General features: G+C 40.2%; 1 protein-coding gene across 18 annotated transcripts; it reads left to right on the forward strand.

Annotated features, from left to right (window-relative positions):
- Window positions 1-25: 25 nt before the first annotated feature.
- APIP (APAF1 interacting protein) lies at window positions 26-27,292 on the forward strand. 18 transcript variants are annotated; one of them, XR_010473050.1, is made up of 10 exons: window positions 343-576; window positions 13,427-13,527; window positions 16,222-16,270; window positions 16,794-16,886; window positions 17,523-17,640; window positions 19,984-20,119; window positions 23,898-24,065; window positions 24,620-24,742; window positions 25,395-25,460; window positions 25,955-27,292. XR_010473050.1 is itself a non-coding variant. In XM_065064879.1 (9 exons), exons 4-8 carry the CDS (start codon window positions 16,827-16,829, stop codon window positions 24,717-24,719), a joined length of 582 nt encoding a protein of 193 aa, XP_064920951.1. In that variant the 5' UTR covers window positions 26-165; window positions 13,427-13,527; window positions 16,222-16,270; window positions 16,794-16,826; the 3' UTR covers window positions 24,720-24,742; window positions 25,955-27,292. The 18 variants fall into 18 exon arrangements, 13 of the variants coding, with proteins under 13 accessions (XP_064920951.1, XP_064920948.1, XP_064920945.1 ...); XM_065064879.1 differs by lacking the exons at window positions 343-576; window positions 25,395-25,460 and adding an exon at window positions 26-165; XM_065064876.1 differs by lacking the exon at window positions 25,395-25,460 and having other exon boundaries at window positions 283-457.

A 27,292-nucleotide genomic window follows, 5' to 3' on the forward strand; every position in this document is an offset into this window, starting at 1 on the left:
CTCCCAGCAGGAGCCGGGGCTGTCTCTCTCGTTGCCTGAGCATTGAAGAGGGGGGAGAAAGCGGCACGCCCCCCACTCCGCAGCCAAGCCGCCTCAGCGCAGAGGAAAGGTTTTACCAATGCCCCCTGCTCTACTGCTGGCCACCCGCCTGCACCTGGCACAGCGGTAAGCCCTCCCGCAGCACAAGCCTCGGTCGTTCCAGCCACTCGCCTGCTTGGACCTCACTGCCTCTATCGCCTAAAGTACAAGCCTACTGCAGATGCATGCGTGCGTTCCTGAGCCCTGCCTGCCTGTCCGCACCTGGGATTCTCCCCTCCAGCTACTCCCTGCTCTCCCGACCGAGGGGAGAGAGTAGGGGGAAGGGTGCTAGTCTTTCCATCCCGGCCAGTCTGCCTCCGCGCCGGGAAGAGGACTCGCCAGCCAAGGCATCGCTCGGACCAATAACACAGCGCCAAAGGTAGGCAAGCGCTCGGCAGGCGCCTGCGAGGTCCCCAGAAGGACCTCGAAAAAGGACCCCGCACTCGCTGACCGACCTACGCCATGGCGGCCGCCGGCAACGACGGCGACGGTGCGCAGGTAACGAGGGCTACACGCAGACCCCACACGTAGTGCCTAGCCCTCAGGCCGCGTGAGCTTCAAAGGGGCTCAGCAGCGGAGGCCCGCACGCCTCATCCCCTCAGCAGCCCCTTTAAGCAGCCCAGTGGCGCGCCATGTGGGGCTGGCCACTTCTGCCTGCAGGCGGAGTTCTGCGTTCAAGGGTCCCCTCTGCCGCTGGGAGGAACTTCTGGAGACCCGAGGTGGGACAGCGAACTAACAAGGGCGTGCTCGGGCCCTGCCATAGCCACCTCTGTCACCCCTGATGCTGCTGACGATCCCGCAATCTGCCCGCGCTTTGCCTGCCGCCTGGCTAGGGGCACTTCGTGTTAGCGGGTGTTCCGAGACAGCAGTTCGCAATTGCAGCTGTAGAGGCTATATTTGTAACCTTAGTAATCAGCTAGTAACTTTCATAGTTAATAATGAACAGAGAGTATAGAAATGTTATGAAATTTACTACACTTACTAAAATGTTGCCAGCTTACTGTCTGGACTTGGGGCCCTATTTGTTTATTTATAGTAACCCTTGAGGTTTAGATTTGGTTTGGGTTTTTTTCTGTGCTGGATTGATTGGGGTTTTTTGTAGTTCGGTGGCTGACAGTACTGTGCTTCATCAAAGAAAGCAAATGTTGTGCTACAGCATATGGGAGCATCACCTGGATGAGGCTTGAAATACCTGTCCTGTTCATATGTGGAACTGGTCAAGAGGCCAGCCCAAGCATCAAGAACAGTGTGGACCGACAACTGGGAGATGAGAATCATTGGCAGACTACATAATGTGGCCTGTCAGGAAAGAGGGAAAGAATTTGCTTAGTCAAAAAGATAGAAGAAAAGAAATGAGGAGCAAATGGAGTTGTTATCTTAATATCTAAAATGTTGTCACAGAGATGAAAGGGGAGTATGTCTTCTTTATGTCCATAACTGTTTGTTAAGAGATAACAAGCTTAAGTTCCAACAAGCAAGGTTTAGGTTAGGCATTAGGAAAATATTTCTAACCTGTTACAGTTAAATGGACTGCCCAAGGCACAGGTGTCAAACACCTGGCCCATGAGCCAAATGCGGCCCGCCACCTTGTTTTATCCGGCCCAGCACTTTGTTTCCACATGACGGCAGTGCTGAGCTCCTCGCCTCCAGGCTCCTGCCAGCGCGGTAGTCACGCATGTAGCATGTGTGACACGCATTGCGTTGCAGGAGCAGAATGGCGGGAGCTGCGGCTGTAGCTACAGGACAGCAGTGAGCCTATGAGTAATAAGAGTAATAGGTGAGACTGATGTGGGACACTAGTAACTGCCTTGGGGCATTGAAAAAGCAGAATTACCAGGCAGGGGGAGATCGTAGTGAGGGGACAATGGGGCACTTAGAGGGGTACTCTCAACTGCGCAAACATTTAATTTATTTTTTCAATAAATTAGCTAGATACATGAACTTTAGCAATTACATGTTATTTTAAACAAAGTACCTCTAAAAAGGTATTTTGTAACCAGTTGCCAGGGTCCCACTCATGAATTGTACATTGTTTTCCATGGATATGGCTAGCTCTGCTGTATGGGGAAGAGGGTTTGAAGGAAAGGTGAGCCTGCATGAGAGGGCATGAGTATTATTTGACCTGGTTCTAAGGGACATCTTGGTCTTTTACTTAGATGGCGCACCATACCATCTTTAGTGGATAAATTTGAATCCCAAAATGTCTAGTAAGTTAAAGACTGATGCAGAAGGAAGGCAATTTAATGATAGATGGGAAAGCAAATACATGTTTGTGTTTCAAGGAGAAAAAACAGTATGTCTGTTGTGTTATGGACAGTGTTGGTGATGCACATAACTGAGCAGAAAACACAAGGCCCATGGGCTGAATTCTAAAGTTACATTTGGCCATTTGAAGGCAACTGTGAGGCTGATATGGCCCTTGGTGAAAATGAGTTTGAGACCCCTGGCCTAAGGAGTTTGTGACTTGCTGTCATTTTAAGTTTAAATGTGATGTTAAGGTAGGTACTTCCAAACCTTGTCAAACTTGCCCCAGGCTTCTGTCTCCATCACTTCACCTAGCCTGTCTCCTGCCTCAGAACCACTGCTGCTGTCTTGCACCCATACGCATTTCTCCCGTGCTGCTGCTACTGCCTCTCCACACCTGGTTCTCCAAGTCCAATACAAACATTTTCCTGAGGTGTGTAGCCCCCTGCAACAAGATGCAAGTGGGGCTGCAATAAACAAAGCCTGTGCTTGCAGTGATTCTAAAGGCTGGCAGTCTCACAAAATCCTAGTTCCCCTTTGTTTAACTCTTATGATTTTACCTTAGACCATCAAAGATCACTCAGTCTTCAACTTTTGAAGTCACTGTGGTATTGCAGTGGTGGGAGAGAACAGTGACAGCAGCACTTTTTTCTTGATGTTTCAGCGAAGGTATTGCTAATAAGTGTCTACCAGTTTTGGTATGTGCTACTTATTTTTTGCTTTTGTTCTCTTTATTCTGTGAGTGTTAACAGTATATCACCCCCAATCTGGATTCCTGCTGCTAAACAAACATTTCTCTTGAAAATGTTCTTTCATGGGCATATGTGACTAAGCTGAGTAATAGAGCAGCTAGTCACTTGTCATTTTAAGAAAAACTATTAAAGCTTCTAATTGCTGCAATTAAAAAACTACAAACATAAAAAAGGCACACCATAAGTGATCCATTTCAGTTAGAGGTATGTACTTGCTATAAAAATTGACAGTGTGAGGCTTTTAAGCAGAGTAGGAATCCTAACCACATTACTTTCCTACCTCTTCCTTACAATTATTTATTTTAGTCACTGAAAAACCCTTCCCTTTTGTATTATAGAATCCTTGTGTGGTGCCGAAGGTGTTAAAGGAAATAAACTTTTTTGAAGGATCATTATAGTATTTTTGCTACTTTAGTTTTTATTTGATCAATTTCTATGCTAAAGACAGATTTTAAACAGAAATCTACTAGCTTATTAATGGTACTTTTCTCACTTTATTTGTACAGTGTAGCACAAATCTGTTTTGCCACATCAAACTTACATAGCTATTCAAAGAAACCTCATCATGATTTACTACCTGTCAGTATGAAATATCAATGGTATGATTTCATCTGTGCAGTCTGTGCTTATTTCTGAGGAAAATGTATGATGTCCAAGCAATATATGAAAGGGAGATACATATTTCAGGCACTGTTTATTAACTATTTATTTACTATAATATCTTAAAATAATGACATTTTAGGTCAGTTTTACACCTTTTGAAAATTATCTCTAAAATCTTTTACAAATGTGTTTGTTCCACAAGGAGGCTGGATCCACCTTGATTTCCATTATATTATATCTACTTTGTTTTCTGGGTTTTTTTGTTTGGGAAGGTGGGTTTGTTTTGGTTTTTAATTTATATTAGGCACAGTAATTTGAATTAAATAGGGAAAAGCTAGTTTTCCTTGAACCACCACAGTCTTGCAGAATACAATAATAATTTAAAAAAAATATTTGACTGCTGGAAATATTCTAAATTTTCAGTCACTTGATATTTAGAAATTTACCAGCAAATTTGTTTTCAAAATAATGATTTAATGGAGTGAAAAATTAGTAATTTCTTTTAGGTCATGGAGATCTGTGGAGTTTTCCTTTATACCTAATGTCATGTAGAAACTTAGGCTAAAATGGTAATAACATAGCAGGAAAGAAGCTAAATTTTTCATGTTAGCTGGATCAGAAAACTAGTGGGCCATATCCTGAGGTGGAAATATGAAGGAAGAGATAACCGATGGCATCTGCACTTCAACTTAAAAATAAAATTTAAAGGTACTGCTAATTGAGATTTGACAAAGAGTAATCCTGCTGAGTTGCCTACTGCTTTCACACATGTTCATTCTCAGGCTTATTACAGCAAGTACACTTTCTTAGTTATGGAAAGAACTGTCATTATCAGTAATTTTAAACACGAAATGCAGTAATGTTTTTGTTTAAATACTTTATGGTTGCAATCAGTATTCACTGATCCTGGAAAAATACTGTTAAACTCTGAGGATAGCTTCTGAATTTGAGCTTTTATTTAAAATTCTTTTTAATGATTTAAAGTAGTGAAAAGCATTCATGTTCTCCTATGAATATGAATTTTGCAGTAAATGTCAACATTCATCAAACAGGGAAAATATGAAACAACTGTAGGAGTGTTATAATCTAGGGGTTTTATGGCTGTGTACATTCAATAAATAACAGCAATATAAACCTGTTAAATATAAGCTTATTCCAGTAAAAGTAGAAAATAAATAATTTTTACTTGAAATGAAAAATACTAGTGTTGCACATAGGCTACAAATAGACAGTAATGTCCTTTTAAATAAGAGTCAAAACAGGATGCTGTGGCACTCAGTTTTGTGATAGGTGAACAGATTAAAATTATGTACAGCCATTAATTCTGTGTAAATAAGTAAGAACAACAAAATTGGGACCCATCATTTACACCTTCTGTGCACTTGTTTTGAATTTATAAATATACAACACATTCATTAATATTTTCAGATTCACGGTACATTTCAGAGTAATTAGTATTTGAGGAATGTCGGAGTATATTTGATGTATATTATTCTCAGTGGCAAAAAGCTAGAAAGGAGTAGTTTCATTTTCAGCTGTGTGAACGGGAAGATTTCAGATTTTTTTCGCTGTAAATGTAGGAATCCTTTTCCTTCATGCACCCTTACATTTGCTGTTCTGTTTATTCCAGGTAGTGTGAACTGATGAAGGTCCATGGTGCTTTGAAAATCTTAGCTTCTTACATAATATTCTAGGAGTGCTGGTTAGAATCTTGTTTCTATCACTTGAAATGAATGAACAGATCACTTTTTACTATATTAAAAGAGACTTTAAATAACAGAAACAAAATCAGAGCAGGCAAGAATACTATCTGAACTGAATCCCAGTTTAAAGATAATAGCTTCAGAAACTAGTGTGATTGAAGAATATGGTACTATACTTTTAAGTTGAACTTTGAAGTACTGATCAGGCTTGAGAGTTGGCTGCTGTAGCAGGTAACTGTATTTGGTGACCTAAGTGTCTAGACTTCCTAAAACTAATCCTTTTTTTCTGTTGAAACAAATGCAAGAAGCACATTTGTTGTGCTTAATTGCTGATTTCTGTCACACAGTCAAGTAAGAAAGAAAACCAGCTGTAGCACTGTGGTAATGTAGGTGGAAATACTACCTCATCCCAGGGAGATAAATTGACATAAATAAAATTACTACTCTGTTTCTGTACTGTTTAATTTCTTCCTTGATGGGTTTAATTGTATCAGAATCTTTGTGAAAGAACGTATGATTTTTAGTTTTTACACTAGTAAATGGGGCTTTTTGTTCTCTCAGAAGAAATACTCAAGGCAACACGCAAATGCATAAATTCAATCACACAGAATTAAGTTAGCATCTCCCAGTTTTCTCTGTGTATACTGGTTATATTTCTCATGTAAATGATGCCAACATTCAAAATTTTTAATTTTCCAATGTGGTACTCACTTATCAAGGACTGCTAACTATTAGGTTGTGCAGGGTCAGCCGAGATAGGGTTATTTTCTACATTGCCAGGGCAGCTGACCGAGAGCTAGTCAAAGGTGGTATCCAATACCATATAAGGTCATGCTCAGTTACAAAGGGGGCGGGTCTGCCCTCCCTCTTCCCTTTCCTCCTCCCCTCCCCCCTGCTCCCTTTCCTCCTTCTCCTCCCACTTCTTTCTCTTCCCTCCCTCGACCAGGGCGGTCTGGAACACTGAGGCAAGGTGGAGGCGGGCAACGGGGAGGTGGTTTCGGCGCGAGCTGCCGCTGCCACGTCATCGGTTTGCGATGTGTGTCCATTGCTTTATACGTTATTGGAATAACGGCAGAGCTGACCGGAGTGTGTTAAAATATGTGTTTACTATATTAGTTGAGTGGTCATGATGTTTATTTCTTTGTCTACATGGCTGTGTTATCTGCCCTGTGTGTTCTCTGTGGTACTGTTTATTATATTTGGGAAAAGGATTAGGTTTATCATATTGCTGTCCTGTATAATATCAGTTTATGAGATCATGATTTCTTATTTTGCACATCTCGGTTGGAATTTTTATAAGGTATTGTTATTTTCTTATCTAAGGCAACGTCCCTCAGTATATGGGGAAGGTGGAGGGGTGCAGAATTTTCCCCCATTTTTTCACCTCCCTCATCTCCTCTAGTTTAGGTACATTAGTTTTTGTGGATTTTGAATGCCCTGGGGATATTCAAGTTAGCATGCTCTTGTTGCTATGTTTCCTGAATGTGTCTGAGGTCATATACAGGGTTACAAAAGAATGTGTTAAGAATATCACTCATTTGCCCCGAGGCTGGATGGTCATGGATGGAAAGGCATGTGCGAAAACATGGGCAGATATCTAGAGAATTTCTCACCTCTGATGATTTGGCATTTCACTCCTGGACAGCTACAGGACCCCGATAAAGTGACAGAATATTTAAAAGCAAAATGTTCTGGCTATTCCAAAGAAGCACAAATTACTGCATTGTGCTAGGCCTTAGTCAGTATGTACCAAATGCTGCTCAATAGCATACAGCACCCCCAGGGTGAAGAGGGGGGTAACAAACTGACAGGCACTGTGGCTACTTCTACCCTTGTGCCAAACACTGCAGCTGCTCAAGCCCCCGTGACAGGCACTGTGGCTACCCAAATCCAGGCAGCAGGTGCTGCAGCTGAATCAAAGAACCAATCCATGTCTGTATCAGTTGCCCCTATACAGAAGGAGAAATATGCAAAAAAATCAGTTAGCTTAGTGAGGCAAGGTAATGACCCAGCTCCATCATGATAACAGGACGAGGCAGAAACAGAGATAATCACCCGATCTCTATCCCTAGGTGGGTGGCAGCATATATTTCAGCTGCTAGGATGGTGAGCACATCGTTGCTTGGCTGCTCCGATGCTAGGATAACAGGGCAGGTAGCTTGGAATTACAGGGTAGGGAAGCCACACAGCTAGGATCCCTGTCTAAGGAAGGAGGCATTGGCAAGGCAATTGGGGAACAGACACAAACCCTCAGCCTCTGGAGGCTGTGAAGGAAAGGTATCCCGTCCAGGAAGATGTTACCTGTCACACAGGCAAGTGCACCACCATGGAGAAAAGTATCCAGTAGTTGAGGGAATTACCTGTTCTGGAGGTGATTTATAATGACACCAATAATCACAATTTGCCCACAGATCCCGATGAAGTCCAGTGCATACAACCCATGTGGTGAAAGATCCTGCAGAGTGCACAATTTTCCTTTGCCAGCTCATTGTCAATAGTGTAATGGAAAGAAGGTGAGGAACAAATAGTGGATGAATTGGCTGGCCAAATCCTGCGCGAGGTTATTGGCGTTAGTGTCATGGAAAGAAGGTGAGGAACAAATAGTGGATGAATTGGCTGGCCAACTACAGTGATACAAAGGAAGTCTGTCTTCCTCCCTGCAGGCCTGCATCTCAGCTGTGGAGAAACCGCAAGACGTGCTAGCTGAAAAAATATCCTGAGAGTTCCAGCATTATAAGACAAGTTCCATTCCCCACCTGTACAGCCTACGATCTCAGCTACTTGAAAAGAGCATCTCTCCAATCAAGAAAGAGAATATGAAGGGTATACAAAACAGGAAACCCTGTGTTTTTTTCCTGCATGGCCATGGAGAAGACATGAGGAGGTGGGATGGGAAACCCACCTCAGTCCTAGAGGCATGGGTACGTGAGTTGCAGGGAAAGACAACCACAAGAGGGGATTCTGCCAGGAAAAATGCTGCTCCAGTTTCAAGTGGGCGGTTCCCCAGACAGAGTAGAAGAGCTGATCTTGCTTTTGATCCTCTTGAAGGGGCTTCTGATTCATTCTTGCAAAAAGGAAGCAGTGATTACTATGACCAGGACTAGAGGGCCCCTGCCTTGAACCAGGTGGAAGAGATGGATAACCAGGTTTATTGGGCCATGTGGATTCGATGGCCTGGAACATCAGAGCCAGAGGAGTACAGGGCTCTTAGTGAACACCGGCGTCCAATGTACTCTAATTCCATCAAACTATGAAGAGGCAGAACCCACCAGCATTTCTGGAGTGACTGGGGGATCACAACAGTTGACTGTGTTAGATGCTGAGGTAAGTCTGACTGAAAAGGACTGGCAAAATCACCCCATCGGGACGGGCCCAGATGCTCTGTGCATCCTTGGTATAAATTGCCTCAGAGGATGGTATTTTAAGGACCCAAAAGAGTACCAGTGGGGTTTTGACATAGCAGTCGTGGAGACAGAGGACATTGAACAGCTGTCTACCTTGCCCGGTCTCTCGGAGCATCCTTCTGTTGTAGGACTGACAAGGGTCAAAGAACAGCAGGTGCTAGTTGCTACCACAGCAGTGCACTGGTCGTAATATTGCACTAACTGAGACTCCCTGATTACCATCCATAAGTTGATTCATCAACTGGAGAGCCAAGGAGTGATCAGTAAAGCTCACTTCCCCTTTAACAGTCCCATATGGCCAATGCGGAAGTCCAGTGGAGAGTGGAGACTGACAGTAGACTACTGTGGCCTTAAGTCGCATTGCTGTTAAGTGGTTGGTACTGAAGCACAGCTCCTCCTGGCACCTTGACTGCCAGTGCTGGGCTAGATGTTCAAAGGGAAGGTCTCTTCTGCTTATCATGCAACTGATGCTATGTGGAGTATGTGGGTTGCATTGATCATGCAACAGGCTCACATGGGGAAACTTGATCACCCAGATATCTTAGAAGTGATCACAGACTGGCCAGAGGGTAAGGATTTCAGAGTACCACCAGAAGATGAGGTGACACGTGCTGAAAAGACAACTCTATATAGTAAGTTATCCAAGAATAAGAAGCGATATGCTTTGTTCACTGATGGGTCCTGTCATATAATGGAAAAGTACTGGAGGTGGAAAGCTGCTGTGTGGAGTCCCACACAGTGTGTCGCAGAAGCCACTGAAGGCCAAGGTGAATCAAGTCAGTTTGCAGAGGTGAAAGCTATCCAGCTGCCTTTAGATATTGTGAGTGAGAAAAATGGCCAGTGTTCTATCTTTATACTGACTCATGGATGGTGGCAAATGCCCCGTAGGGGTGGTTACAGCAATGGAAGAGGAGCAACTGGCAGTGCAGAGGCAAACCCATCTGGGTTGCTGAATTATGCAAGATACTGCTGCCCAGCTAGAGAACCTGCTTGTAAAAGTGCACCACGTGGATGCTCATGTGCCTAGAAGTTGGTCTATTGAAGAACAGCAGAACAACCAGCAGGTGGATCAAGTTGCCAAGATTAAAGTGTCTCTCATAGATTTGGACTAGCAACACAAAAGTTAATTATTTATAGCTCAGTGGGCCAGTGATGCCTCAGGTCATCAGGGAAGGCATACAACATGTAGATGGGCTCATGATCAAGGGATGGATTTGACCATGGACATTATTACACAGGCTATTCAAAATTGTAAAACATGCACTACAATCAAGGAAGCCAAGCAGTTAAAGCATGTGTGTTATGGGGTGTGATGGCTAAAGTATAAATATGGGGAGGCCCGGCAGATTGACTATATTACATTCCTGCAAACCAGCCACAGCAGGCCCTATGTGCTTACAGTGGTGGAAGCAACCATCAGGTGACTGGAAACATATACCATGCCCCATGCCATTGCCTGTCCTGTGGTGACATGGCACCCTGAAGAGAAGTGAGTCAGACAATGGGATTCATTTCCAGAACAACCTCATGGACACTTGGACCAAAGGGCATGGCACTGAGTGGGTATATCACGTTCCCTATCATGCACCAGCCTCCAGGAAAATCAAGTGGTACAGTGGACTGTTAAAGACTACGCTAAGAACAATGGGTGGTAGAACTTTGGGATTCAAATTTGGATTCAAATTTAGCAAAGGCCACCTGGTTAGTTAACACTAGGGGATCTACCAATTGAGCTGGCCCTGCCTAATCAAAGCTTCCATGTACTGTAAAGGGGATAGAGTTCCTGTGTTGCACATGAGGAATTGTGTTAGGGAAAACAGTCTGGGTTACTCCTGCCTTGGGCAAAGGCAAACCTATCCATGGAACTGCTTTTGCTTAGGGACCTGGGTGCACTTGGTGGATAATGCTGAAGGATGGAGGAGTCCCATGCGTGCCTCAGGGGGATTTGATTCTGGATGAGAATACTCCCATGATGTGAACTGTATGATGGTAATTGCTACGTAATACTATACACCATACTGACAGTACTCAGTACGTACCTTTCAGGTTAATGAAGAATGAACTTCTACTAAACTAAACAAAGTGCAGCAATGATGGAACCAGAACTGGCTCTAACAGCTGGCATCCAGCCACCTCCTCAGGGTTGATGCCTTTATTCTGTAAACTGTGAGCATGAGCTACGAGTCCTAGATGCTGCATGCAGCAGTACAATGTGACACTCCAGCTTTCTTGCCCCAGGAGACTGTCCTGATAGATACAGTCCAAAGTCATGTACTCAATTAACATTCCAAAGGAATAAGATTATGCCATGAACTGAGAAAAAAAAACAAAACATCTGTGTGTATGTTTTTAAGGTGCCAGTTCTGTTAGAGCCAGTTCTAACTGAGTCAGCTAGGCAGCTGACTCAGAACCCAGAAAGGGGGTATTGGATACCATAGAAGATCATGCTCAGTTACAAAGGGGAGCAGGGGTGCTGTCTCTCTCTCTTTCTCTTCCTCTCTCTCTCTTTCTCTTCCCCTCTCTCTCTCTCTTTTGCTCTTGCTGTGGGTAGCAGGGTGGTTGAGAACGCTCCCAGTTCTATATGGACCACGTGGTTTGGTGCTTTGTATTTCAGGCACGAGCTGTGGTTCGTGCAAGAGGGAGGCAGTTTTGGCACAAGCCACAGTGGGAGGTTTTGGCACAGGCTGCTGCAGCAGGACCACCACATGGTTGGGTTGTGGCTATTGCTCTGTAGGTGCTTTCATTGTTGTTCCTGTTAATAGAATCATAGAGTGGTTTGATTTGGAAAGGACCTTCAAAGGTCATCTAGACCAACTCCCCTGCAGGGATATCTTCAACTAGATCAGGTTGTTCAGAGCTCCATCCAGTCCAGCCATGAATGTCTCCAGGAATGGGGCATCTACCACCTTTCTGGGCAACCTGTGCTAGTGTTTTACCACCCTTATTGTAAAAAAAAGTCTCCCTTATATCTAATCTAAATCTACCCTCTTTTCATTTGAAACCATTACTCCTTGTTCTGTCACAACAGGCCATGCTAAAAAGTCTGTCCCCATATTTCCTATAAGTCCCTTTTAAATACTGAAAGCCTGCAATAAGGTCTCCTCGAAGCTTTCTCTTCTCCAGGCTGAACAACCCCAACTGTCTCAGCCTGTCCTCACAGGAGAGGTGTTCCAGCCCTCTGATCATTTCTGTGTCCCTCCTCTGGATGCTCTCCAACAGGTCCATGTCTTTCCTGTACTGAGGACTCTGGAGTGGAACACAGGACACCAGGTGGGGTCTCACCAGAGCAGAATAGAGGAGGGAATTACCTGCATCAACCTGCTGGTCACAGATGAGAGGAGAAAGGCAAGAAACAGTACAGAACTGCAAGTGGCAGCGAAGTGGTGACTGGGACATATTTGTGGATTAAGGCTGAGGCAGACCTGCAACAAAATCTGTAGCTGGACTTTGATAACAAGACTGCATGCATACCACTGTCCTGTCTTTGGTTTCTTCTTTTAGCTTCTACAAATCTGCAGCATCTATAAACAAGGGAGCATATCAAGTACAAAGCATTTTAGTTACAGCCATCAGTCATTTTACGCTGCATTAGAGGTGAGGCAGTTAGTATAAAATAAAGCTGAGACTTTTTAATAGTCATAGACTAGAACAATAGAATAGTTTGTTGTTTTTTCTTTGCTGGTTCATTAAACGGTTCTTATCCCAACCCACGAGTTTTGCCTTTATTTTCTGATTCTTGTCCCCATCAGGGGCATGGGAAGGGTGAGCAAGTGGTACATGGTTTTAGCTGCCGGCTGCAGGTAGGCTGGGGCTAAAATATGACATAGGTACAGCTTTCTTAGTTTTACATGTTCAGTGTACAGTTTAGAGTTTCCAGTAGTTTTGGCTTGTACTATAAAGCCATTCTGGCTTAGATTAGCTATGAGTAAATCTCTGACACTACAGATATCTTTGGTTAATAGATTGGTATAGATCTATTGTAGATATATTTATTCATGTGATAATGGAATATGAAAAAAATTAAGAACCTTTTTCATTCTAAAATATTAAAATAATGGAATATAAATTCTGGCTAAACTGCATATAAGGTAACATGACATTGTAAAAATGTAGGAATCAAATAATTTGCTTATGGTTTCTACTGTATTTTTGACTGCTATGTGAAAATATTATATAACAGAACTAATAAAGTTTGTTCTACTGAAATTTGTAAATCAAGCAAAATAAACCTACAGAATAGATTCAATAGGAAAAAGCATTAGCTGGGCTTTTCAAAATGGCTACTGTTAGATGCTTTTATTTTTCTTTTTTTTTATGGCAGTAGTCTGTGACTTAATCTCACTTGTGTAATACCTGTGGGCCACTGCACTCACATAAATTTGAGATAAGACCCTTCCTGTGAAGGTTAATCAGATGTACATTTTGTTTAGCAGTTTTGTTTATTCATTTCAAGGTGCGAATGGCCCCTGCAAAGTGTAAAGGGCATTGTGCAAACATGCAGTCATTTTGTAGCTGATGTTCATAAGCATAAATTAGACTGTCATACTGCAATATGAAAGTACTACCTCTTTAAACTCAGAATTGAAATTTGATGTTTGATGTTTCTGATGGTTTTTAATATATTTCCTTAACTTATTTTTAGGAGAATTTACATCCAAGAAATCTTATCCCAGAGCTTTGTAGACTGTTTTATGGTTTAGGCTGGGTAACAGGAACTGGTGGAGGAATCAGCCTGAAACATGGGTAAGTAAAGATGGAACAGAATGAATGTGGTGGTTAGAGAGAGAGAGGGTTGCTGTGATTAGTAGTTGTTGTTCAGTTCCATGAAAAATGTTTGGAAGAGTGAACAAGAAGTTAGAGAGATAAATGAACGGTACACCAAATTGAACTATATAGAAGGGAGGCGGCTAGTCTGAATTAATCATTGCAGTCCCTTCAATGGAGAGAGCCAACTTCAGAGTGTCTTTTTTCTGTCCTTTTTCTATCTTTGTTTAAGGTAGATGCTTTTTGTTCCTTTGTTTAAGGAACATTTAATTGACTGTGGAATTAAGAATGGGTTACACCAGGCGCACAGCTTTCAAATGCCAGTGAATTTTGCAGGCAAGACATTTCATTTGAGAAATAAATTACTGTTCTACTGAGATATTTTCTAAGGACATATTCTTAACATATAATAAACCACGACAAGTAACAGCAAAACAATTTTTGGGATGTATCCACTACTCAGGAGCACTACTTTTTGATTTACCTGTCTCCCCCTATTCATACTTCCCAAGCTTTTAATGGAGACAGAGCTCCTCTCAGTGGCGACTGAAAAAACAGAAGTCTTCATTCTGCAAAACACTTTGTGCAGTGCCTGCAATTCTGTCTGCAGTCACAGGGTGTTGTGACACTCTAGCTTGAAATTGTCTGACCTCTCATTTTTCTGTCGTACACTTGCATGCAGACACAAACAGCCATTTGTATTTAGATACATTTTATATATATATGAAGTAAAGGCTATAAATGCGTATATTTGTATTGTTCTAATGCCTTTGTGCATTTCACTTCCCTGCTTGATTTTGCAAGCAAAGCAACTGCAAAATAATAAAGACAGAAATGATAAGAGGGTTAATATTTTTTTAATGTTTTTTCATTTATGGAAAAATATTTCTAGTACTGATTTCTCATCAGTAGCTAAATGTAGCCTATTCATCATTTCAGTGTAATTTGTGTTGGTTGTAGCAAGACAAATTTTGTCAGCTAACATAGTAGTACAGTTTTCCTCAGCAGTTCTATAGCTCAGACTACACTGAAATACATACTTGAGTTGGTACCAATATTGTACATGGTCTAGAAATAGTAATCTTTGTGGCTGTAGTGTTATACACCTAAAGGTATAAACATATACCTAAGGTGCATATATTTATAGGTATAAAAGGTATAAATATAGGTATATATTCCTAAAGGGACAGTAGGTATGTTTCAAAATGAGTAGCTAGGAGGCAGAGATCAGACTTCGAATTGTTACATAGAAAATAACTAAATAACAATTGAAATTTGATTGAAATTCTAACAACTAGTCTTACCAGTTAATCCCACTCGGCATTACTCACTGTGCAGTTCTTATCAACTACTCAAAAATGTCAGTTTGGATGTGGAATAGCATATTAAAAATGAATCTAGAATTCTGTATCAGGTGTCGTGTATTTCAAAGGTATTTCTTAATCAGATTTTTCCCTTTATGATTAATTTCTAAAAAGAGAAAAAAGAAATGCATGTATTTCATTAGTAGCCAAATTACAACTTGATTTCTCAATATATTGCACTCTCAATCATCTTTCTTATGCAAAGGAATTAAATCTAAATTAATGCAATGTTGGCAGTTTTTATCATGAATATTGAAAATTACAAATATGCTAAGGCCACATTTTGGTGTGCTTCACAGTTGTTTAACCGCTATGAAGAGTATATCATCATAAGAGTTGTATTTTTGGAAAAGCTAGAATCATAGAGTCATTTAGGTTGGAAAAGACCCTTAAGGTCATCGAGTCCAACCATAAGCCTAACGTGGCGAAGTTCACCCCTAAACCATGTCCCTAAGTGCTGTGCCTAAACATCTTCTTTGTATCTCCAGGCATGAGGACTCAAACAGTTCTCTTTCCTGATGTCCAATATAAACCTCCCCTGGCGCAACTTGAGGCTGTTTCCTCTTGGCCTCCATCACTCGCTGCTTGGGGTAAAAGGTCTCCTCTCAGTCTCCTTTTGTCCAGGCTAAACAACACCAGTTCCCTCAGCTGCTCCTCATATGACTTGTGCTCTAGATCTTTTACCAACTTTGTTGCTCTTCTAAGTGCTCTTCTCCAGAAATACAAACATCTTGTGGTCCTTACAAGATGTATCTGTAACTTGACTAATTATTCACTAGATGTCTCTGTGCTCCTGAATTTGATATGTTACTGTTGAAACTCAATAGTGATTACAATTTAAAATATTTCAGATCTCATCTTAAAATCTAATTAATTTAAATCAATTTTTCATTGTTTGTGTTCATGTAAACTTTGCAAGAAGTGATGCACTAATGTTTGAATTTCAGTGATTTAATTGCATTGAATTAGTGTTGTCTTTTTATCTATATAAATATATAAATGCATGAAAAACCTAAAGTACACAAATATAACAAAAAACAAACTTATTTATGTTGTAGAGTACTACAGATAATTAATATTGGTTTTAGGTATCCTGGTATCCTGCAATTTAGAGATGTCAAATGCCCTTGTATGATTCAGTTCTATTTTGAAAACCATCTACGTGTCAATCTGTAGAAGGAGTAAGAAAGTTATTAAGTTATGAGGGCTACATTTGCTATTTCCTTTTCAGTAGATTGAGACCTCTAAAGCCTGTGCAGTTGAACAACCCTGTGTTTATCAATTTTTCCCTGTCTGTAACTTTTCTTAGGAATGAAATTTACATTGCTCCCTCAGGAGTCCAAAAGGAAAGAATACAGGTATGTTGAACTGTATTTTTACCTCAGAGCTCAACTTGAGATAGATGAACATACCTTTGTTTAGGGTTTGATTTTTTTCTTATGTAAAGTTAGAAACTTGTTGTACTGCCGTATCGAAACAACTGAGGATTTTGTCCAGTACTCCACTAACATAGCAAGCCAACATGTCTTCCAGTGGCCAGTGTAGATTAGTCTTAATGATCTCTTTGCTTTAAATTAACACAGTAGACTGTGAAATTCAAACATGACTCAGGTCCAGTTTTATTCTTTGTCAAGCTTGAATGGCTTTATAGTGGTCTACCTACATTTCAAGTTATTGTGGCACGTGTGTAATTAAGCATTAACACCTTATTTCTATTTTAATTTGAGTGACTCTCCCGTGAAAAGGTGACCTTCTCTATCTGTCCTTTCCAGAAAAAAACCCAGAATATAAGTGGAGAGGAGAATGGTAAATAAAAACTATTTTATGACAGCAGGAACTCCCCCAGAATAGAATATGTAGAAAGGATTTATTGTTTTATAGATCTGAGGATAAATAAAATGAGAAGTGAAAGGAATGTCTTCACTGATGGAAACCTGGGATTTTGCAGCAGTGCTCGCTGAAGATGTTAACAAGGCAAGCAAAAGCATAACATGGCAAGGCTGTGATGGTTGTGTTCTTTGATAGCAGTAGCAGTGGACTGAGCGCAGTGAGTCAGGAAGTCTCTTGCAACTGTATTTCCTGCTGATTTTTAAAATAACATTAAAGAAGAAAGTTTTATTGCTGTTCTGAACCATTTTCTGTACTATGATTGCTGCAAAGGCAACATTGATGTAAAGCCACTGAAAGCAAGGCTTAAAAAATTAGTTTTACAAATTATACTATACTATATTATACTATATGGAGGTTTAATTCATGTGCTTTGTTGATTTCTTAAGGGGGGAAGGAAAAGTACATCTACATTTCTTTTTTTTTAATCAATTACTACTTTTCCTTTTGATTTATTCTCTGTTATTTAGATACAGGCTGTCTCTTTTCCAAGGAAATTTTAGTTTTACAAATATCTGCTTGGCAGCAGTCTGAATAGAAAGAGTACCTAATATTAACTCACGTTGCACAATGTCAGTAAACAGTATTAAAAGCTAGTATAAATGTGGTGCATTACAGCACTTTTACAAAGTTGAGATCATATTCTTTATTAAATATATGCTGTATATATTTGTCTCCTGAGAAGAGTCATCACAGGTCAAAATAATTTCTTCTTTCTTACAGGCAGAAGATATGTTTGTTTGTGACATGAATGAACAGCATATCAGTGGTCCTCCACCGCACAAGAAACTAAAGAAAAGCCAGTGCACACCTCTTTTTATGAATGCCTACACTATGAGAGGTGCATAGCAAATGTTTTTAGTTCAGTGATGACTGAAACACTGTGTATACATAGCCACAAAATTAAAATTCAATACCGTACACTAGGGAAGCGATCGTCCCACTGTACTCAGCGCTGGTGAGGCCCGACCTTGAATACAGTGCTCAGTTTTGGGCCCCTCACTACAAGAAAGACATTGAGGTGCTGGAGAGAGTTCAGAGGAGGGTGACAAGATGGTGAGGTGTCTGGAGCCCAAGTCTTATGAGGAGTGGCTGAGGGACCTGGGACTGTTTAGCCTGAAGAAGAGCTTATTGTTCTGTACAACTATCTCAAAGGAGGTTGTAGCATTGAGAATGCTGGTCTCCCAAGTAGCAAGTAATAGGACAAGAGGAAATGCCCTCAAGTTGCACCAGGGAAGGTTCAGGTTGGATATTAGGAAAAATTTCTTCACAGAAAGGTTTGTAAAACACTGGACAGGCTGCCCAGAAAGGTGGTGGAAGCACCATCCCTGGAGGTGTTTAAAAGATGTATAGATGAGACTCTTAGGAACATGGTTTAGTGCTAGGTTGAGGTTATGGTTAGACTTGGTGATCTTAAGGGTCTCTTCCAACCAAAATAATTCTGTGATTCTCTATTCTTACAGTGAAATAAACAGAAAACTGCAAAATGGATTGATTTGCAAAATAATAGGTACAATGGGAGGTAATCTGTGGTAACAACCTTTGACTGTCGTTTACATTTTAGTCTTCTCATGTAGCTAGACCTATGGTCATCATTTCAGAACTAATTTTTGCTGCAGTGGATTAATAGGTTGCAGGAGGAGGTAGGGATTTTTTTTTTTTTTTTTATGGGTAGTTTTGCCTATTCAGCAACTATGTTTTAGATCCTTTTACAACCATTGGCTGCGATCAAAGGTTCTTAATTATGGATAGGTTGAAAAAAATATGAAACTTTTCTCTTGTAGGTGCACAGTAATAGAGAGGTTTTGCTGTTGTGAAGGTTTCCATCTGTTACTTTAGAAAGGATTTAGGGAGTCTTTTCTGATCTTCCTGCACAAGACACATGTAATGGAGAAAAACTCATTTCATATGGAAACTTTGTAAGTAAATTGTAAATATTGTCTACCTGTCTGTGCTGGTTTGACTGAAAACGAGTTAATTTTCCTTCTTGAAGTTAGAAACGTTTCTTTTTGGTAGCTGGCATCATGATTGTTTAGATTTAGTTTGATAACAAGAAGATAACACCCTGGGACAGGGTTAATGTTTTTAATTGCTCTGGTCTGAGACCAAGGACAGTTCTGAGCGCTCTGCCAACAGGTGTGAGGCAGCTAGGAAGGGGGGCATAGATGGGGCAGACCTTGCCTGATATCCAGGCTGATCAATGAGAGTATTCCATCCAGTTAGCGTCATGCTTCATGTTTAAGGAGAGTTGGGTTCTTCCGGTTAGGCTTTGGTTGGAGCCAGAATGGACACCTGTTTGGGGGAGTTCTGTTTGGGACTTTGGTTAGCTCAGCCTTTTGCCACTTTGCGGAGATCTCTGGGCCTTTCTGCCTTTTTCTGTCTTTTCTCTCTGGGATTGGCTGTTCGGGACCAGGGTGCTGCTTCCTGGAACTGGCGGCGTGGTGCAGGCAGAGTTTGTGAGGAATTGTGTTGAGTATCTTTTATTTTGTATTCTATTTTATATATATATGTGTATGGTTATTATTAGTAGTATATTAGTGTTATTTGATTAAACTGTGTTTGTCTCAGTCCACAAGTTTCTCCCATCCCCTTTGATTCTCTCCCCTGTTTAGGACAATGGGGGTGGGGAGTGAGCAAGCAGCTATCATGGTTATATTACTAGCTCAGGTTAAACCGTGACACTAACTTTCCATCATGACACAATAAGATTACAATAAATATTTTTTTCAGAAAATCAGTGGATAATTGTAGAGAAGTACTAGCATGAAAAGAAAGTAAAAGTCTTTAAAATTTCATCTTACAAATAAGTTTGAGAATTCGTTAGAATCTCAGAACTCTGATAAGTAATAGTGTTTCAAGCATTGTAGTATGTAAAGAAATGTACAAGTAGTGTTTCTCCTTGAATTTTTACAAGTAGTTTCTCTCCTGGAATTTGTCACGTACTAACACTAGTGTCCTAAGACAATCCATAATTATCCTTTATAGATGACTAACTATCTCTTACCTTTATTTAGGTTGTGATATATTTTTTCCTTTAATACAGTAGATCACCATTTGCTAAGATGTCTGGCCAAAGGAAATGAATCAATTAGGTAAATAAAGTTTTCTTAATAGACACATTTCAAAATTAATTCTAAAAATATTTTCTATTTTCTTTTTTTTTCTTTCTTTTATCTGTTCTTAGGGGCAGGCGCAGTGATCCATACTCATTCTAAGGCTGCTGTTATGGCTACCCTTCTTTACCCAGGGAGTGAGTTCAGTATTACCCATCAGGAGATGATAAAAGGAATCCAGAAGTGTACTTCAGGAGGCTGTTACCGGTACTTCTTTCTATTTAAGAAAAGAGGCATGCTGCTTGATCATTTGTTTTCAGCAGTATAAATAGATGACAAGTCATTTGAGTTATGTGTGTTAGAGTGTGTAATATAAAGTATTAGTAATAAGAAGTAAAAAGACCTCTAAAATACCTCAGTCATTGGCTTTCCTTAAGAAGGTCTCAAGCCTATGGAAGAGATTTGAGATAAAATCTTGTAATGTCAAAGCTACTGTGCTCTATTGAGCTACAGAAACAAACCAAATAAAGAGCTGTGTCCTGACAAATATCTAAAGCTCAAAAACAGGTCCTGTTTGACTAACCTGATCTCCTCCTATGACAAGTTGACCTGGTAAGTAGATGAGGGGGAAAGGCTGTGGATGTTGTCTACCTAGACTTTAGTAAAGGCTTTGACACTTTCCCACAGCATACTCCTGGAAAAACTGGCTACTCATGGCTTGGATGGGCATACTCTTCAAAGGGTGAAGAACTGGATAGATGGCCAGGCCCAGAGTGTTATGGTGAATGGAGTCAAATCCGGTTGGCAGCCAGTCATGAGTAGTGTTTCCCAGGGCTCAGTATTGGGGCCAGTTCTGTTTAATATCTTTATCAGTGATCTGGATGAAGGAATTGAGTGCACTCTCAGTAAGTGTGCAGACAACAGCAGGCTGGGAAGGAGTGATCTGCTTGAATGTAGTAAAGCTCTACAGAGGGATCTGGACAAGCTGGATCCAATTGCATGAGGTTCAACAAGGCCAAGTGTCAGGTCCTGCACCTGAATCACAACAACCCCATGCAGTGCTACAGACTTGGGGAAGAGCAGCTGGAAAGCTGCCTGGTTGAAAAGCACCTGGGAGTGTTGGTCAGCAGCTGACTGAATATGAGCCAGCAGTGGGCCCAGATAGCCAAAAAGGCCGACAGCATCCCGGCTTGTATCAGGAAGAGCATGGCCTGCAGGACTAGGCAAGTGCTTGTTCCCCTGTACTCAGCACTGGTGAGGCCCCACCTTGAATACTGTGTTAGGTTTTGGGCCCCTCACTACAAGAAAGACATTGAGGTGCTGGAGTGAATTCAAAGACCAATGAAGCTGGTGACGGGTCTAGAGCACAAGTCTCATGAGGAGTGACTGAGGGAACTGGGATTTTTCAGCCTGGAGAAAAGGAGGCTCCAGAGAGACCTTATGACTCTCTATAACTACCTGAAAGAAAGTTGTAGCAAGGTGGGTGTAGGTCTTTTTTCCCAAGTAGCAAGTGATAGGATGAGAAGAAATGGCCTCAAGTTGAGAGAGAGGAGGTTTATGTTGGATATTAGGAAAAATTTCTTCACCAAAAGGATTATCAGGTTTTGGAACAGACTGCCCAGGGAAGTGGTTTAATCACCATCCCTGAAGGTGTTTAAAAGACGCATAGATTCTTAGGGACTTGTTTTAGAGGTGGATTTGGCAGTGCTGAGTTGATGATTGGACTTGATGATCTTAAAGGTCTTTTCCAACCAAAACTATTCTATGATTCTATACAATGTTAAACTGAAACTGAAGCCAACCAACATTAGGTCGCATTGATAACACACAAACTACATTTGGGTGGACTTCATATATCACTGGACTTCATATATGCCTGTGCTAGTTTAGGGCATGTTGCAGGAGCAGAGAATTTCAGATTTTACTTGACAGACTTTGAAAGAAAATTCAGAATAAACAACTCATTAAAGATAATGTTATTACTTTTCAAGGATGAGCTCTGAGTTAAGTGATGAGTTATTCCAAATTATGTGTGATGTCTTGTTTTGGGGACTCCACCCACAGAGTATTAAATTGAGATCCACAAACAATATTTATATAGTCTGCCACAATTAGATGAAAAATTGGAATGCTAAATTCTTTCCACTTTTTAATGCTGATTTTTGTAACAAACTGTTGCCCTTTGGCAAGAGATCAAGCCCTCTGTCTGGCATGTGATTTTACGCCTGGGCGTATTTTATTCCATTTAGGTTGACTTGCCAGCTTTACCTTCTTGTCAGCATTAGCATTTGTATTTTTAATGTAGCAAAAGACATCCCTTATATTGAATAGTCTAAAAACATTGTTTTTTAAAAAAATCCACTACAGTTTTATTTTTTTGGATATGCATTTCAAATTCTCAAACATTCCTAGATGTTAATCAGGAGACATTGTATTTATTGGGTTCCATGTCTCTGTGCTGCCCCATGGTCATCCTGTTAATTTACCAGAAAAACTAAAGAAATCAAAGCTCCAGATTACATGGTTCTTAAGTACATATTCATCCATACTGATTCCACTGTCTTACCTTACACAAGGCTCCCCATTGAATTCAAAATCAATTTCATAGTACAGAATAGAATCTTTCAAAAAAGGGTTTGACAATATATTGTTTCTAATTACATAAACCTTTTCCAGAAGCTATCTAAAAAAATGCTACAGATAGGATAGTCAGAAGTATTTGTTGGCCTAAATATGATCCCAGTGATGCCAGAATAGCTTTACCTTTGACTTCAGTAGAAGGAGAATAGATCTGTAGTAAATAGCTCTGAAAGTCTCAGAAGGAGGTTTGGCTAAACATAGGCTGCTTATATTTCAGTAAAACTAAAGAGATATCAGGTATTTAACTCATTCAGAGTATTCTTGGGGTTTTATAGATTTTAGTTCTTGATAAAAAGCTTATAGTTATGATTAGGAGTCAGTTATGGTATTTATAGCTGCTTCCAAACTCACATCCAAGTAGAAAGCAGAACATAGCAAACCAGTCCCTTAGCTCATTTGGCCTCATTAGTAGCAAACACTCCAAATCTGATTTTAATGATCAGAATATGTAAGAGTCAAAGTAAATCTACAAATATACAACTTCATTTTCTTCATTCACTATTTTTATGAACTTCCTTGGTAAAGCAGGAGTATTGAAAATTGTAAGGGATGAGACTTTTTAATTTTCTGAATATCTGATTCGAAATACAAGCTGTAATTTTTTACTATTGCTTCCTCTCTGTGTTTTTATACAAGTGCTACTAGCATCTACTCATGAAGTATCTGTGATCTCAATGATAAATCCGAACCTGAACTGGAGACTTATTAGAACTGTTTAAACAAGTTTCTGCCAGTGTTAATTAGGGTTCACACAATGCCAAATATCCCAATCCTCCTTCAGCAGAAACTCTTAGGCAAGATCTTCTGAGTAGCATGCATCATCTTGTCTCTTGAACTGGGGTTCTCAGGCTCTCTTAAGATCACATATAGCCCACCAGTGACTCCGTCACAGACAATTTATTTTTCATGTGTTGACTCTGATTTCTCTTTATATGCCTTAGCAAGTATATCTTATTTCCAGGGGCTTTTTGGACTACCTAAATATTTTTTTTCCTGCTCTCCAGCAATAGCTTAATTTCTTTCTTTCTTCATGATTCTTTTAAATAATTTACTCTGAGATAAAGCTTGTAGGTGATGCCAATACAGGATGAAGAGAGTACGAAAAAGTTGTAAAGGAACTCAACAACAAAGTTGATACATGAACAAACAGCTACACCTAATACATTAAAGTGTTATTTTATTTTTGTGCCTCTAGTGTTGCCTCGGATATTGGCAGCGTAGCATATGTTTGGGAGTGAGAGATGTTCCTGAGAGTTCTTATGTTACAGAGTGACTCATAAGAGAGGAGCGTAAAATCATTAGGGTTGAGAATTTGTTAACATCTTTACACAGTCGAAGGAGAATCTGTTTCTTAGATCCAAACACAGTGGTTTTTTAAATATATGAACATTCATTTTTCTTTTAGATATGATGATACACTAGTGGTTCCCATTATTGAGAATACACCAGAAGAGAAGGATCTCAAGGAAAGAATGGCACGTGCAATGGAAAAATACCCGGACTCTTGTGCTGTATTGGTCAGACGTCACGGAGTTTATGTGTGGGGAGAAACATGGGAAAAAGCCAAAACAATGTGAGTACAATTTAGGAATGTGGTATCTTTTGCTATTATGCCTTAAAATCTTAATGGCCTTAATGTGAGGTGTATTTCCAGCCCCTGGACAATGATTCAGAACATTAAGTTCTGGCCTCAATTAAAGTATAGGGAAATTTTGAGAATGCATTAATCCATGATTGCACCGCTTGGTTCTCCTTTCATACCAGTGCTAGATAATGGGGTTGCCAACTTTTTCCTTTCACATGAACAAGTCCCTCCTCATATGAAATCTGCAGGCAATCTCTGCTTTTATATGACACCTGCCAATACAGTTTGTGTAGTCTTCCCTAGTCCCATTTTTTTAATCTACTTCTTTATTCACTGATGGAAATGCAGCAAATCAGGATCATGTAGCAAAAATGCCACGCACTTTCCATGCTACAGTAAAGGAAAGAAATTACAATAGAGCTGTCCAATCGGACTGTCACATTGGTGATGTAAAGGTCAAGGAAGAAAAGTTTTCATAAAACATGGTAAGATTTGAGCCTTACTTTACACATCACTTTTTTTTTTTTTCCTTTTAATTTTAGGTGTGAGTGTTATGATTACTTGTTTGATATCGCAGTGCAGATGAGACAGCACGGGCTAGATCCTTCAAAACATCCAGCAGGAGAAAACGGGATCTTGTAAATGACAACAACATTTTTATTCAGGTGTGAATTTATCTGTAGAGATGATCTGTTTGGAAGGAAAGGCTACAGATGACACCATTACTTCAGTCTGCTCTCCCACTCAGGCAATTGTACATCTCCCACACTCCCACACCATTACCACTACAATTGTTATCTATGCCTGAAGTAATGCTCCTTTACCACACAATGCAACAAAAAGATACGTTAATAGTTGTGTCCTGTGCGTATTTTAGCACCTATGTACAGCACAGGGTGCAATTCCTTTTTAAAACTAAATTGTATCAAGCATTACTAGAAAAAGCCAAAGGAGAAAAAAAAAGTCCAGCCTAGTAAGCTAATCTAATCAGAGAATAGACTCACTTTTGTTCTTCAGCCTGCAGGATTAGGTTTGATTTCAGTCCATCTCAGTGGTATTACTTATATGGTGGGTTGTGGGGTTTTTTTCCTTCTGCAGAAATGGCTGGTTACAATTTGATTAAGTTTCATTGATTAGTATCACCTGTTTACCTCATCCAGCAAATTACCATGACTTTCTGTTTTCTAATGTAGCAATGATGAGTGTTTTGAAAGTTTTCATCACAAATATTTTGAAGTAAAAGCACACAGATAATATGATCTATCAGTACTTTGTGTGAAGGATCCCTGAAATAATTCTCCCACATGCAATTTACAGCCCAGTATGGCAAAACACAGTGGTAGTGTATCATTTGAGAGTCTGGGACACTTCTTGAAGATATAGGTAAGTTTAAAGATACCAGTACTGAGATTATAAAGGAGATGCTAGGCCAAAGTGGTGGCCTAGTTAAACAGGATAGGCTAACTTGTTGCCCAGATTTGGCCCATCAGATAATCCTCTCCACTCACCACGTTTGCACTGGAAGAGATGGCAAATGGCTGCTCGGGCAGCATGAGCCCAGAACAGACAGTTACTTGGATCATTAGCCTTTATGCCTACACTAGAGAAAGAAGCAGTGGGACAGGAGACTTGCTGTAAATTGAGTCTATGCATGAACAGGTATTTGCAGTGCTGCTGGAGTGATTAAGATGTACGGGCTACCACACTTGCGTAGGGCTAACTCGTGGTCTGCAAGAACCATTCTAAAATTGTTCCTCAGCCCCTGAAATTGAACAAGTTCAGCTATTATAGTGGAGTTGATATCCCTTTGCCTATTTTTTACTATGAAAGACCTAGTTTTAGAATATTTTCACTTTTATCTCGCTTCTCCTATACAGGTTTCTTTCATGAGATGGGAGTTCCAGATTCCACCTCACAGTGTTAAAACCAGAAGGGGGTGCTGTTATACTCGACTGATTGACAGATATTGGCAGTCAGTTTTGATTGTTAAACGCATTCAAAAAGAAGAATTAAAAGAACAAGGAAATGCCAAACAATCATTGCTATTTATGAATCCTGTCAAATGCTACAGTAGGACGGATGACAATTCAGATGCAAAAAAAGGATTTTTAAAAAAGCTGTGGAGAACTAATATGATGTTTTGTTTGCATGCTTTAAAAATTTCTATTTCAACACCCTGCATTTGTTGATCCTGCTCTACTGGTACATCATATAACTTTATCTAGGTCTCCATTTCTGAAAGTTATAGTAGTATATATTAGTATAGTATAGTATATATTCCTGGGGGGGGAAGTGAGGATGACCCCTTCTAATTATGTATAAAGTTTAAAGCATTGTTTGAACTGTTGATTCATTCATGCTGTATTATTGGTTTTTTTAATTAAGCCTTTAGTATTTGTATTTTTAAATTCTCTTAGTTGTCATTAAAATTACTAGGAAACACATAATTTTATGACATGCATTTGAAAGTTGTTACTGAGACTGCTATGGGTCTTCTCTGTTTTATCCCTCTTTTCATTCATTCACTTTCAGTAAGATTTTGTTTATTACAACCTAAAAGCAGCTTTTTATGACCTGTGGTTAGCCAGCCTAAGGTAGATTTAATCAAATTGCTTATTAAAATATTGTCTCACGTATTTATGCATTTTAGTGTCTTCTTTCAAAATCTCCTGGAATGGCCCCCCATATGTCTAAGCCTTGATTGACTAACTTGCTGATCGAATATTGAGACTCTAGTCCCAAGGGTGAATTGAGACAGGGTAAGTGTTCTGGTTTCAGCTGGGAGAGAGTTAATTTTCTTCCTATTAGCTGGTATAATGTTGTGTTTTGAATTTAGTATGAAAAGGATGTTGATAATACACTGATGTTTTAGTTGTTGTTAAGCAGTCAAGGGCTTTTTAGATTCTCATATTGGCCTGTCAGCAAGAAGGTGGAGAGGAGGTTGGGAGGAGAAGCAGGTGGGACAATTGATCAAAGGGATACTCCATGCCATATGACATGGTGCTCCATGTGTTAGCTGGGGGAACAAGAAGGATGGGAGACATTCGGAGTTACAGCATTTGTCTTCCCAAGTAGCTGTTATGCCTGATGGGCCTCTGCTCTCCTGGAGACAGCTGAACACCTGTCTGCCTATGGGAAATAGTGAATTAATTCCTTTTTCTGCTTTGCTTATGTGTGTGGCGTTTTCCTTTGTTAATAAACTGTATTTATCTCAA

Source organism: Columba livia, chromosome 5 (assembly GCF_036013475.1).
Source record: "Columba livia isolate bColLiv1 breed racing homer chromosome 5, bColLiv1.pat.W.v2, whole genome shotgun sequence".
Taxonomy (NCBI): domain Eukaryota; kingdom Metazoa; phylum Chordata; class Aves; order Columbiformes; family Columbidae; genus Columba; species Columba livia.

Excerpts from the sequence above, each read along its gene's own strand:
- APIP (XM_005500230.3), top strand. The coding sequence starts at position 711 with ATGTGGGGCTGGCCACTTCTGCCTGCAGGCGGAGTTCTGCGTTCAAGG. Across the intron at positions 13,528-16,221 it reads GGAATCAGCCTGAAACATGG|GAATGAAATTTACATTGCTC; the intron begins GTAAGTAAAGAT and ends AACTTTTCTTAG. Across the intron at positions 24,066-24,619 it reads TGGGAAAAAGCCAAAACAAT|GTGTGAGTGTTATGATTACT; the intron begins GTGAGTACAATT and ends TTTTAATTTTAG.